Source organism: Lithobates pipiens, unplaced genomic scaffold, assembly GCF_037356315.1.
Source record: "Lithobates pipiens isolate NorthernLeopardFrog02 unplaced genomic scaffold, aLitPip1_a1.2 Scaffold_19, whole genome shotgun sequence".
NCBI lineage: Eukaryota > Metazoa > Chordata > Amphibia > Anura > Ranidae > Lithobates > Lithobates pipiens.
In genome coordinates, this window is record NW_027507764.1 from 180,424,836 (window position 1) to 180,439,945 (window position 15,110).

The 15,110-nt window shown below is 45.3% G+C and overlaps 1 protein-coding gene across 2 annotated transcripts in view; it reads right to left on the bottom strand.

The window, feature by feature from the left end:
• TMEM108 (transmembrane protein 108) overlaps positions 1–15,110 on the bottom strand; it is a 269,761-nt gene that overhangs the window by 25,966 nt on the left and 228,685 nt on the right. For both annotated transcript variants that reach the window (XM_077491524.1, XM_077491525.1), the window contains one exon: positions 11,596–12,597. In XM_077491524.1, coding sequence (XP_077347650.1) covers positions 11,596–12,597 — 1,002 coding nt within the window. The remainder of the gene's footprint in view (positions 1–11,595; positions 12,598–15,110) is intronic.

The window sequence follows — 15,110 nt, forward strand, 5'->3', positions numbered from 1 at the left end:
CCGCTTAGTAACACCCCGGGAGAGCGTTGCTCCTAGAGGGTTATCTGATGTGGGGAGGAGCCATGAGTGCCGTCCGGGGGACCCCAAAAGAGGATGTTCAGGGCAAAACGAGCTGCACAGTGGAGGTAAGTATGACATGTTTGTTATTTAAAAATAAAAATAAAAACCCTTGATGACGCATACACACGACCAGACTTTCCGGCAGACTAGGTCCGGCGGAATCAGTCCATCGGACAATCCGAACGTGTGTGGGCTAATCTATTTTTCACATAAAAAAATCAGACGGACCTAGAAATAGAACATGTTTCAAATCTGTCCGACAGACTCAACTCCTATCGGGAAAACTGGCTACTGGCTATTGAACTTCCTTTTTTAGTCCCGTCTTACATCATCATGTTCAAAACGAACGAACTTAGTCCGCTTGTGTGTGGGCAAGTCCGTTTGTTCGGAATGTCCATCGGAACTCCGCCGAAAGGCCGTCGAACCTAGTTTGCCGTCTGATGCAGCCCACTCACACCCCTGTAGCAGATGGTGCAAGTCTGAAATGGAGGTTAGCACATCACTGGTATCATTCACAATAGACTTTATTGGAGACTGCTCAGACAGAAAATGATTCAGCCATGGTGTTCTTTCTGAGCAGTCTACAACAAAGATTCTTGTGGATGATATCATTGGTGTCCTTTTCAACTGGCATAGAATTGTATTATTCTCATAATAATTATAAGCAGATGTCCAGACCACTCCACCCCTCTACGTCAGATGTGAAGAACCCCCCCCCCACCATCAGAAGTCAAGAGTCTCCCACCCTACCTTACATCAAAGTGCCCCCCTTTACCTTCTGCTGCTGCTGCTGCTGGGAATAAGATGAAGGCAGATCTGGGAAGCAGAAAGTCACTATGCCATCAACCGCAGCCATTGTGCAAATCAAATGCAGCTACTGTGCCCATCAAATGTTGCCACTGTGCCCATCAAAGGCAGCCACTGTGCGCATCAAACGCAGCCACTGTGCCCATCAAACGCTGTCACTGTGCCAACAAACGCTGCCACTGTGCCCAAGTGCTGCCATTGTGCCCAAATGCTGTCATTGTGCCATTGAATGCTGCCACTGTGCCCATCAAATGCTGCCACTCTGCCCATCAATTCTGCCACTGTGCCCATCCAATGCTGCCACTGTGCCATCCAATGCCACCACTGTGACCCCCCACCCGCTCGCCGTCTGCCCGGCACTTACCCGTTCTCGGTGGGGCAGGGGGTGATGGCAGTAAGCGGTGTCCTCCGAGCGGTGTACTCCATTAGTCTCCTCCCGTCCTCTCCTGTCAGGTGTCCAATCACAGCACCTGTCGTTTCAGCCAATCAGGTGACGGGTAACAGACCCGAGCACCTAATTGGTGGAGAAGCGGTTCAACGTTAGGATAGCGAATAATTATTTTCTGTTCTAACACACCTGGGTGAATTACAAAAGCCAAGCATGGCGTTTGCAGGTCACCTTTTTTGATGCCTATTAGAGCCTAAAGTGAGTGGGTCGACCGCAGCCTCCGCGGTGAAGGTGAACAAACCTGAGAGCCCGAGAAGGACAGAAGAGCTTCACCGCCTTGATGGCCGAACATGGTGACTGGAAGCCCAGAAGACGAGAACAGGTGGGAGGCGCAGGCTGCGAGGGAGCCTCTGGATGGAACAGAGGAGAGAGCTCAACCGGATCAAGGGGGGAGACTGGCATCGAAGGTACCAGGCACAATTATACGTAGACTACCTGCAGACAAAGACTAGGGCAGGGGGCAGAGCAGGGACTGCAGATAGGGACAGAGCTAGAGGTCTCTCTCTCAACTCCCCCTCACTCTCTTCTCAGCGCCCCTCTTTGCTCTCACCTCTCTCTGCCCCCCTCTCTCTCAGTCTCTGTCCCCCTTTCTCTCACCCTCTCTCAGTCTCCTTCTCTCTCTCTCTCACACCCCCCTCTCTCACCCCCCACCCTCTCTCTCAGCCCCCTCTCTCTGTTCCCGATCTCTCTCAGCCCCCTCTCTCTGCTCCCCCTGTCTCTCAGCCCCCCTCTTTCTGTTCCCCTCTCTCTCAGCCCCCTCTCTGTTCCCCCTGTCTCTCAGCCCCCTCTCTCTGTTCCCCGTCTCTCTCTGCCCCCTCTCTGTTCCCCCCTCTCTAAGCCCCCTCTCTTTTCCCCCTTTCTCTCAGCCCCCCTCTCTCTGTTCCCCCTCTCTCCCAGCCCCCCTCTCTGTTTGCCTGTCTCTCAGCCCCCCTCTCTGTTCCCCTGTCTCTCAGCCCCCCTCTCTGTTCCCCCTGTCTCTCAGCCCCCTCTCTCTGTTCCCCCTGTCTCTCAGCCCCCTCTCTCGGTTCCCCATCTCTCTCAGTCCCCTCTCTCTGTTCCCCCTGTCTCTCAGCTCCCTTTCTCTGTTCCCCATCTCTCTCAGTCCCCTCTCTCTGTTCCCCCTGTCTCACCCCCCTCTCTCTGTTCCCCCTCTCTCTCAGCCCCTCTCTCTGTTCCCCCTGTCTCACAGCCCCCCTCTCTCTCAGAATCTCTCCCACACCCCTCTCTCTCAACCTCCCTCTTTCACACACCCCCTTCGCTTTCTCACACACACCCCTTTCTCTTACACACCCCCTCTCTCTCTCACACTCCCTCTCTCTCTTTCACAACCCCCTCTCTCTCTCTTAACCACCCCCCTCACACTCCTCTCTCTCTCTCTCACACACATCTCCTCTCTTTCTCTCCCACCCACTCTCTCTCTCAGCCCCCCTCTCTCATTCTCTTTCTCAGCCCCCCTCTCTCGCTAATTGCAGTGTTGGCACTTTGAAGTAAATAATTTGGTTTTGTGCTGCAGTTTGGGCACTCTGGCTCAAAAAGGTTCGCCATCACTGACCTAGGATCATAGGTTGAGTTGGTCAGTACCCACGTCTAATGCTACACATGGTCATTATATTACAGCCGTTCCCTACATTTGTCTTTGTTAAATTCTGAGAGCCTTTCGATTTTGACATATGCAACTTAATGAACTTAAAGCGCAAATTAGCTCACTAAAGCAACATTTTATTATTTTGTCCCTCCCTCCTTCTTACACAAATGATAAAAAAGTAATGTTTACCTTTCTGTTCATTTTTGGGCTGCAAGGTAGCACCTCATAGTTTCTTGCCTATCCCAGGAGGCAGTGTGTTACCAAGCCCCAAATGTGCGTCACATCTGCACACATGCAGCGGATCTCTGTGCCACCAGCAGTTTAGTGCCCATCTGCCAGAAGCTGCCAGCATTTGCGTGCATACGCAGAAATTTATAGCAACATGCAGATGCACCAAGGTTCTTTGCCAGTTTCCAATAACCTGGAAGATCCCCGTGACAAATCCAGACATATCTTTAATATGGCGGTGCAAAAGAGGAGAGGGAGGAGGGTATTTCTGCAACAGTTGAGTTCTGCTTTACTATTTTTATAAATGTGCTTACCAGAAAAATATTTACCACACGAGTAATAAATAAAATGAATAATTAATAATGTTCAGAAAGGAGTAAGGAGATTATATTGCACATTTTGCAATTAATGATGCTCTGCTAGGAGAAGTAAATTACATTTTACACAAAGGAATAACTGATCTTTTACAAAACTAAGAAATAATGAATCTCTGTAAAGTGGAATAAACTATAATATACACTGGGGAATTAATAATATTTTGCAACAGGGAGAAAGCCATATTCCAGAGAGAATATAAAGGGATTTTATAGCTAATTATATTCAGAATACATAAGAATGCAGCTAATGTCATTAATTCACTTAATAAAAATGTCTGTATTCCCCTGCTACATGCCAATCCTGTGCTATCCACATGGTGCAGAAAGACTGGACACGCGTTAACAATTGCAGACTCTGGATTTCTTGTACTGTCCCCGTTTGATATTTGGAATAAAGTTGAGCATCTCACCACAACAGTGGTGTGTGGCCAACTCTTTCTACTTTGCTGCGTGACGGTGGCAAGCTGGGGTGGCGGCAGGTGGTTTTTTTTTTGGGGGGGGCGGCAACAAGCACCCCCCCTGGGCATTTAGAGGTGCGGCACTGACAGAATCCCCCCGGGCGGTCTGTGGCGCGGCTCTGACCCCCCCGTCCCCTATGAGGCTGGTGACACGGGACTGACAACATAAACCACCCCCATTCCTCTGTGTGGCCAGTGGTCAAGCACCCACCCGATCTAGGGCTGGCAGGCTGTGGTGTCCTCTCCTCCTCTCTCCGGTGTCTGATCCTGCTACAGCTTCTTTCGCCGTGTGTCTCCTCTCTGTTCCTCCTAAGCATTAGGCATCCAATAGGATCGCCTGACGCGCTGGCCAATTGGGAATCAGGTCTCACGATCTGCTTCCTGATTGGCGGGGAGGAACTTTTTTGTGAAAATAACGAAAACAAATTCGCTATCGTCACACAACTGAGTGCTCTGCGCCCGAGCCCACCCTTTTTTGAAGCCTAATAGAGCCTCTGGCTCTAATCAGGTGCTTAAAAAAACACTCCCCCTCCCCATTGGAATCCATAGTCCAGCATCCTGATATGTAGATCAGGGGGCCGGACGAATGGATGGGGGGGGGCGGCGCTATGGATGGGCCGCCACTGGTGAACAACCACTACAGAGATTCCTGTATGTGGATTGTGTTCCAACCTGGAGCAGTGTTACCTGTCTTTTGGAAATTAGTACAAGTGTGTGTAGGAACATGGAACAAGGAAGCAAAGAGGAACTCCGCATCTCGGGTACTGCACACATGTGCCTCATCATGGATTTAGGAAATGTTTCACTGTTCACATGACCGCGGCTCCTGTCTGGTCCTCAGGCTTTGGTGAGCACGCCCTTGGGCGAAGCGTTACCCTGTGCAAAGATTAGTGACTCTGTTCAATGCCTGGCGTATTCCAAGAACTCACCCCAAGGGAAAACCTCTTATGTCACCCTTGCATTTAGCAGTTTATATTTACTCAGGCTCGGGTTACACTGCATGCCGATGCGGCTCACAGCAGGAGTCCTGTGCATCCTGGTTCACCGTTTCAGGTGAGATTTCAACCCAAATTTTGGGCTGAATTCAGACCTGAAACGGAACAAAAGACGCACAGGATCCCTGTGCAAATTTACACTGGAGCCACATCGGAGATATGTGAGCCGACTCCATAGAGAGCTGGTCACATTCTCCTGCTGATGCAAATTGGATGCGGGATCCCCGCAATAGTGTGAACCCAGCCTAAAACTATCTATAAAAAGAAAGTGTTGCGCTAAAATAAAAAAAAAGATATGTGTGCAAATATCACATGTATGACCCGTGTATTTTGCCTAATATAAACTCCAATGGTTATTGACAAAAAAATTATAGTTTGAACAATTACAATGTGAACATATATATGAAAAGAATAAGAGTCCTTTAGTGGAAAAACAGTCACAATCCCCCTTGGTGCAATAGAAAAATCAAGATGTGCTCCAATCCACAGGAATATTGAATGCAAATACCCTGGTGCCGATACCACCACCCTAAACAGATGTAGGCTTACCGACTCTATTTGACCCAAGCGAACATACACTCCAAGGGTCAATTACGCTTTGATGTAAGGAGACTGTGGGGCAGTCAGGCCAACAAGCAATGGAACTTGGGACTCAACGCTGGAAATCACTTCAAAAGCCAGGTTATACACGAAAACCAGTATCCATCAATCGCAGAACAGGTCACACTCCCCAAGAAGACCATATGGGACAAAAGAATGGGGCCAAATAGCATAATTCTCTGTGTATACCGGGGATCGGTTGTGAGCTCAGCCTAAAACGATCACATTTCCATGTACTGTGGGAGACCAGATATAGTGAATGCAGGGTCCTGGGTTTAGTAACACTTTAATTGAACAAGCTGAAGTTAGAAGGTGATTGGCTACCATGCACATATGCACCTGATTCTGAGTGCTCCAGTTTAATTAAATCCCCCCAGTAGGTCTTGATGATATTTAGCTGCGTCCTGTGAGTCTCTTAAAATCTACAGTACTGTACATTTATTGTATATGCAGCAATACATATAATGCCCAGTAGGTGGCAGTAAAGATTCTTTAGTTTGCAGGATTTATAATGCTGGAGCCTTTATAAAAATGCTTTACATATTTGCTACATTTTAGCAGACTATTTAATAACACATCTTTTGATAATTTGAAAGCAATTTTTAAATGAATTTGCCTATCATAATCATGTTTACATTGTTTTAAAGGAAATAGAAGATTTTTATTTAGTACAGTACACCGTTCCATTAAGTTTTAAATTCAGCAAATGTTATCAACTGGTACATGGACAAACATGTTTCCCATAAAGCATTTTACACTCACTAACTGATTGTTTTTTCTTGTTTTAACTCATACATTAAGACCTCTTTCCCACTGGGGTGGTTTTCAGGCACTTTAGTGCTAGAAATAGCCTCTGCAAAGCGCCTGAAAACCACCTCCCATTCATACCAGTGTGTCTTTTCACACTGGGGCGGTGCACTTGCGAGACGTTACGAAAAGTCCTGCACGCAGCATCTTTGGGGCAGGTTGGGAGTGCTGTATTTGGCACACCCAAAATGCCGTGTCCATTGGAATGAATGGCCAGCATTTTCAAAGTGCCTTAAAAGAGTTTTGAAAGCGATGCAAAACGGGAAGTTTTTAACCCTTTTTTGGGGTTAAAAGCGCCCGCTAGCGCCCAAAAAGCATCTGGTTTTAGCGCTATCGGTCTGAGTTTTTTGTGTGAAAGCGCTCTTAATTTTTTCTGTCTGTCATTTTACCAGCTGCAGCAAGTTTAATTTTTAGGGGTTCAATAACAGCTGAGCCAGTGGGTTTGTTTTTGTGAAAAAACCCATGTGATCATCACTTGGGATGAGCTCCGGCGTGTTTGCATGCTCCACGTGCAGAGCCCACTAGCTGCACTAACCACAAGCACTGAGACATTGCCCTGATGTTCGGTTGCAGAGATCGGGCAATGTCTCACTGCCTGTGATTAGCACAGCGTTGCGCCGACTTCCTGGCAGGCTCTGCACGTGGAGCATGCAAACACGCCGGAGCTCATCCCTAATCATTGTAAGGGATTGTAGATTTACTCTTTAGATATTGTAAGGGAAGGTAGGTCTGTTTTAGAAGATAATGTTTTAGAAAATGTTTTCATCTCATGCTAAGCTTGTGCTAAAATTACCAGATGTGCTAAGACGAAGTGTGAAGCAGGATGCGTCTGCGGTTAGTTGCTGGACATTAAGAACATATATTGTGTGTTGAGAACATTGGCCTCAAGCCAAGGTGATAAGGTCAAACATAGTGACGTTGAGTCTGTCTCTAGGCAGAATTACTATGAATATCTTTTAGGTTAATATTAATTGTATATTGTATTAACATAGTGCTTGAATGTGATTGGTTGTTCATGGGGCCTTCCCCTATATGACCTCTTTTTGTATATTGCATATTATTCTGTTAAGCTGGAATAAACTTTTGTATTCTTGATCATCCACACACTGTTCATGGTGTCTTGACTACCCAACCGGTCAGAGAGTTTTTCTAATGACCACTAGAGTCCAGCTCGAGCAGAACTAGAGGGGCGCACCTCACAATCATCACTATGCCTGGCTGTCATAGTAATCACGTTACTAGGAAATAAGAGTGGTTCTCAATTATTAGGTGAAATCAGAAGCTGTTAGTGAGAACACGTTCTCAGAACTAGGAGAAACAAGCACATATGCAACACTAGAATGGGTAGATCGACCCTTTAACTCTTTCACTGCCAGAACAGTGTTTGCTTTTTTCCCCGCACAAGTTAAAATGGCAAATGCACATTCATTTAATTAATTAAAGCCCTAAAACATTATATGTTTTCTGAAAGCAGAGTATTACGAATGGCGAACTGTCATGTACGGTTGTGACTGTGGACTCTCCATGCAGCATAATTTCATATACTAAAATTAATTTTAGAGCGTTGAGTAAATAGTTGCCCAACATGTCAAGTCTTTACTTTCTGGTGCTTATGGACCAGTAAGCTGACAGATTACTTGACAAGTATACCAACATAGGCGTTACATCGCTGTTGGTGAAAAGGGTTAACAGCCAGATAGACTTTTTGATGGTGAGTATTGCAGCCTGAGCTGCTTTTTTTTTTTTTTTTAATGTTTAAAAGGTGGAGTTGGGCTTTAAAGCAGGACTCCAGGCAAAAATGAAATGCAAATGAATAGCCCATTTAAGGCTAAAATAAAAAAACAAGTTTTTGATGCAGGTTCCAGCTTCAATCTAGAAATGTCTCCTGTGGTCCTTTTTTCTGCCATTAGATATCCTCAGTCTGATGGTCAGCATCAACCCACTTTCTTTAAATTCAGGTTGTCCTGGACCCACCTCAGACCATGACTGGACAGTGAAAGAAGAAGCTGCACAGTAATAAGCTCATCATATGATGTTGCCACAATCTCACCGCTGTCGTATACCCACGAATCTTTACTTATGTGATTGGCTGTGTCCAAGTTGTTTTAAGGATTGTTGAAGAGTTAACTTTTAGTAAAAGGAAATGTGCCGAAATTGTAATTATAAATACGCTGTCAATATCTATAGATGGGGCACTTGACTTGCTGGCATTAGTCGGGGTTGGGTGTCTCTAGTCGGCGAGAATAACAGTCTGTGTCCGGAATCCTTCGCTGGTATCCCAAAGCAAAGAGCAGTCCGCTGCTACAACATCAAATGATTGATTTTTTATTATTTTGAATCGGGTGCTTTCAACTATGTCCCATGGGCTCACTCTTGTTTTTTCCTAACAATCATTGTATACATATTACAGTATTCACAACACAACTTCTGCTACGTAGAAAGAAGAATTCATTTTCTCTCTACTGACTTTCCTAGCTTCATTCCTCTGTGGTCAAGAGCTCTGTATGTTTGGAAAGTGCCTTTCCAAAGAGCACAACTTCATCTGTCAGAATGACTCATGTTCCAATTGATTCTCCGTAATCAACTGGAAAAAATGCTGCAAGCTGGGTCTTTCTTTACGGATCCTTACAATGACTGGAGTTAGGAACCTCTCTTTAGAAACACATTGGTCAGTTAATAGTGTTATATGGCATTTTGCTATGTCACTGCACACCAGTAATAACAGTAATAATGATACATATGTTTGAACAAATATTACGGTATATTTTAAGTTAAAGCTGAACTCTAGGCAGGCATAAGGAACAACAATTAATGCAATGCTGTATTCATTAATACATAATTATATGAATCTATATTTTTAATTCAAGCAGTGTAAGTGCCCGAGTCTCACTTGGCATCAGACTTTTGCAGTGCCTGTAATGTAAAGCTCAAAATGGCAGAAGTAGAAGCAACACCCGGAGAACATCGGTTGTGCTGCGGAGCTCCTTTTCTATATCGAATCATGCTGATAGACATGGAGAGCTGAGTGACAAAGATATACCTTTATCAGTCTGCTGTTTCTCCTTTCACCTTTAATTTTGAATAGAATGGTGTGTAAAATGAAAGCGCAGTGTGCAGTAAATGCTGTAGTGTCTAGCAGAGAGTAAATAGCATGGAGAAAGTAGGCGAGAAGCCGACAACTCGTTCTTCTGAATGTAGATTATATTATATTATTATTGTAGGTGGACTACAGAAAATACAGCAACTTACGCATTTCAGCTATTAGCCTTAAAAGAGAAGTGCAGCAGAGGGACAGAGCAGAGAGCGGGTGACTGACAGAACAGAACGATCAGTGGTGTTTGATCGCTCAGTTCTCAGGCTTAGAGACAGTGGGGGACAGATGCAGCATCACATCGATGCTGCATCCATGTAGGTAAGTATGATTTAAAAAAAAAAAAGACATACTTCTCTGCCGAAATGTGCAAGATTCTGTATTTTCTGTACTCCCCTTGCAATAATAAAATGTGTACAGTTGCCGGCTTCTCCCGTGCTAGGAAGACACCACAAGTCAGTGCACCATCTGCTCACCTCTTCAGGGAATCTGTTCGGGCATTGTTTGTTTCTATACATGAATAACAGTAGCCCTTTGTTTTTCAAAGTAGTCCCATCAAAGTTTTACTATGGATCCTCATTATTTGCCCCCATGATTATTTGTCTCTGATGCACTATTTTTTTTATTTTTTTAATGCATGCATTTATCTTTTTTTTACTAGGTAGATAAATGTGACCAACCAATGCTCATTTACATACAGTATTCCACAGCTTATTCACTGTGAAAGTAGGCATCTCTCAAATTTCCTGAATGCTTGTCTTAGGACTGCTGGACAAAGCTTGGACACCTACCAGTATTGAATACAGTTCAAGATCCCTAATATGGCAATGAGTCACGGCAATAGCAGCTGGGCAGATGGAAACTATTCTCTGTTATGTTACATGGAAGCAGTTGGGTCCAAAGGGAAAGTTTAACAAAAAATTGCTCTATGAATGATTTAAATCTAATTCAGATTTTTGCTGAAGTTAGCATGAAACAAACCCAATATAATTATTCAAAGTCAGCCAGTGGCTGCCAAATAATTACTTAAGTAAAAATTAATAGAAGCACATGTAACATATTCCTATTTGTAACAATTGTATTTAAATCAATTTTGCCTTCCTAGCATCCTCTGAAAACTACTGGGCTTCCAATTGAAAAACACAATGACACATTCCTCCCTTTATTTTTCCTTTTTAAGAAAAATTGATTTGCATGCCACATCTATAGCTAAATGTTCTTGCAGTAGATTGGGATTATTGGTGTGTGAAGAAATGAGGACAGAAACTACAGAATGCTGTATTTAAAGCTTCTGGTAACATATTCCTAAAATGAGAATGCAGCAGTGGCAGCTGGTGCCCAAAATTTTTGGGGGGTGCAAACAAATTGGGAAATTCGGAAAAGAAACCCTATCAATTGCAGTGCCCATCAAACGCAGCCACTGTGCCCATCAATCGCAGCCACTGTGCCATCAAACGCAGCCACTGTGCCATAAAACGCAGCCACTGTGCCCATCAAATGCAGCCACTCTGCCCATAAAACGCTGCCACTGTGCCCATCAAACACTGTCACTGTTCCATCAAACACTGTCACTTTTCCATCAAATGCTGCCACCCTGCTCAACAAATGCTGCCCCTGTGCCATCAAACGCTGCCATTGTGCCCATCAAATGCTGCCACTGTGCCCATCAAACCCTGCCACTGTGCCATCAAGTGCTGCCACTGTGCCCATCAAACCCTGCCACTGTTCCATCAAATGCTCCCACTGTGCCCATCAAAGGCTCCCACTGTGCCCATCAAATGCTGCCACTGTGCCCCCCTGCTTGCCTTCTGCCCAGCACTTACTCTATCTCGGTGGGGCAGCGGGTGACGGCAGCGGGCGGTGTCCTGTCCTCCATTCTCCTCCATGTCCTTGATGTCTTCTCCCATTCTATCCTCCCATCCTCTCCTATGATTGGACGCCTGGTAGGCATCCAATCACAGCGCCTATCGCTTCAGCCAATCAGGTGACGGGTAACAGACCTGAGCACCTGATTGGTGGAGAGGCCGTTCAGTGTTAGGAAATTGAATATTCATTCATTTTTTTAACACAGCTGGGTGAACTGCGAGCGCCAAGCATGGACACACTGGCACTGGAATGCAGAAAAAGAAATATACTTACAACATGATGATATTGGTACGCTAATGGCCAAGAATATCCAGGCAATATCCACTTTGCTTAGGCAAATAGTTTCTCGGTGTGCTGGTTGACTGCCCTCCTCTGTTACATGTGAAATGTTTCCAGGAGCACCAGGTTTCCATGTTCCAGCAGGTACCAGCCTGTTGAGGAAATTCCCAGTAGCTGTGGATCCAGTTGTAGACATAGTTATGGAGTTTTTGGTGGTGACATTAGTTGGCACAGTCAAGTCTAATGTGGTAGTTTGTTCTGATACTATATGAGGCTTGATGACAGTTTCCTTGCTGCTTTCAATATCAGATATGGTGCTTTTAGAATCCATAGAAGTCTGCAGAGATGTTGGTAGTGTAGTCATTGTTGTAATGGCTGGAGAAGTTCCATCGTTCCCTTGTCTAATGGAGAACAAGGAACCATTGCGATTTAACACATCCCATAATTTATAATGTGGAGTTTTAAAAGGCACAGACACTGGTTCAGTATTCTTTGACATTTCACTGGCAAGAGTAGGTGAACTCTCAGAAGAAAGGCTTTGCAAAGTACCAGCACGGAGTAAAGAGTCTTTAAGAAATGCAAGAATAGTGCTAGTATGGTCATTCGTAGTTGTAGTCCTCATTGGAAAGCCTGTAAAAAGCTCAGGTTTGAGGTAAGCTTCTGTAGACCCAAATAACCCATCTGTCATATTTCCAAATGATTTCTGCACAATTCCTGAATGTGTAACACCCTGAACATTGAAAAATGGTGTGGTTGTAAGCCTGGCATTGTATTTAACAGCTTTGTTGCGAAGTGGAGGCACTGGGTCTGATGATTTCACAGACTGCCGATTGCCAGATCTTGTAGATTTCCGAATAGGATTGAAAATAACACCTGGTGTCACCATTTCTGCATTTGTAGTAATTTCCTTCAGAATCTGGTAAGATGGTAAGGTTGGATACTGTTCCTTAACTGCAAACACTTTTTTATCCGCTTGTGCCAAAACAAGTAGAACACCTAAAAAAGAAAACATTTGAAAATTAATGAAACTTGTTTGGGGGACGTAAAATAAACATTAGATAATCATTATTATGAAGCCATTATGAAGCCTTATAAGGTTTGCCAGTACTTCTCAGAGTGGCAGATGTGGCTAGGAGATGTCATTTCTAAGAAACTGGAGGTCTACAAATTGTCATTTCTTGTCGTCATATAGCTGAAGTCCAGACAAACAACTAAATACATAGTTGAAGTGCATATATATGTGGATTGTTTATCAAAGAATTACCGTTCAACCACTTTAGTGAACCTAGCACACCTGTGGTTGATGATCTGATTTTTCTCCATTGCAGTTGGCAACACAGTGTGGTTATCAGCTTCCAATCAGTTTGAGATTGGACAATGAGGCCGGGTTCGCACTGGTACGACACGACAGTTGTACGACTGTGGATCCAACTTTGCACTGCGACTTGAAGTCCGACATCTGCCTGACTTCAATGAACTGGAATCTGACTCTGATCCCAACAATGTGGGCACTTTGTGCCTGGTATGAATCTTTAGGGGGAACTCCATACCAAATTTGAAAAAAAAACGGCATGGGTTCCCCCTCCAAGACCAAAGGGCCTGGTATGGATTTTAAGGGGAACTCCCACCTCAAAAAAAGGGTGTGGAGTACCCCCAAAATCCATACCAGACCCTTATTTGAGCACGCAGCGCAGCAGGTCAGGAAAGGGGGTGAGGACAAGTGAGCGCTCCCCCCCCAAACCACACCAGGCCGCATGCCCTTAACATGGAGTCGTGGGTGCTTTGAGGCGGGGGCATTGCGCCCCCCACCCCAAAGCACCTGACCCCCATGTTGATAAGGACAAGGGCCTCTTCCCGACAACCCTGGCTATTGGTTGTTGGGTTCTCTGGGCAGGGGGCTTATCGTAATCTGGATGCAGCCCCCCACCTGTAGTGAATGAGTATTGGATACATTGTACCCCTACACATTCACCTAAAAAAGTGTCAAAAATAAAACGCAGTACACAGGTTTTAAAAGTAATTTATTAAGGCAGCTCCGGCGTTTCCTCTGCTGATGTCTTCTGCCTCTGCCAGTTCTTCTCTCCTCTCTGGGTGAAGTCATATGGAGGCCACGCCCCTTATGACATCGCCGCCCATCATGCCCCGGATGGTGACATCATAAGGGGGGATGATGCCCACCCCATGCCAATATAAGTAGTGGCACACCGCTCACCCAGCATTAGAGCGGGAGAGAGTGTCGAGTCAACATTGGAAGAAGAACAGAGGGAGAAGGCAGTGGAGAAGACCCAGCAAAAGAGCGAGAAGACAGGGGAGAAGACCCAGCAGAGGCAGAAGACAGCAGACAGAGGGAGAAGTACTGGAGTGGGCTAGAAGACATCAGCGGAGAAGACCTGTAGAGGAGAGAAGAATTGGCAGAGGCAGAAGATATCAGCAGAGGAGGCAGAAGAGCTGGAGAGGGGAGAAGAAATCGGAAGCGACGCCAGAGCTGCCTTAATAAATTACTTTAAAAACATGTGTACTGTGTTTTATTGTTGACACTTGTTTTTAGGTGAATGGATAGGAGTACAATGTACCCGATACTCATTCACATAGGGTGGGGGTCTGGGATCTGGGATCCCCCTTGGTAAAGGGGGCTTTCAGATTTTGATAATACCCTGCCCGCAGACCCTGACAACCAACAGCCAGGGTTGTCGGGAAGAGGCCCTTGTCCTCATCAACATGGGGACAAGGTGCTTTGGAGTGGGGGGCGCAAGCACCCACCCCCCCATGTTGAGGGAATGTGGCCTGGTACGGTTCCAGAGGGACTCGCTCATCCCTACCCACTTTCCTGACCTCCCGGACTGCATGCTCGGATAAGGATCTGGTATGGATTTTGGGGGCCCCACTTCATTTTTTTGGCATTGGGGTTCCCCTTAAAATCCATACAAGCCTGGTATGCTCTTGGAGGGGGAGCCCATGCCTTTTTTTTATTTTGGCGTGGGGTTCCCCTTCAAGCTCTTCAGAGCACAAGTCGAATGCCAAAGTCAGATCAGTTAAGACCGCAATCCGACTTTGATCCAAATTCAGTGAAATTTAATGGGCTGAAGTAGGATCAAAGTCAGACCAAAGTAGTGCAGGGAGCATTTTCAAAGTCAGACCGACTTGTGTCAAACCAGTTAAGATGGCTCTCATAGGGAAACATTGATCTTCACATGTTATGCGACATTAGCTCCCAATGTCGGAACGTTTGTCGTACAAGTGTGAACCCAGTCTGAAGGAGAATCACTACAATGTTCAAATTGAGACTGACAACACCATGATTTAGAGTGCTGATCATTCCTCTCCCAGAGTCCTTCTGTGCATAGGAATACAGGAGGCTGATATCAGGAGATTCAGGCAATTATACTAATGCATTAATGAATAGATAACTGGGTGAAATTATATTTTAAATGTGCCTGGAGTTCAGCTTTAGAAGGACACTACCCAATTAGAATATTGACAATCACTGGAATCAAATTGCTGCAAAAAGC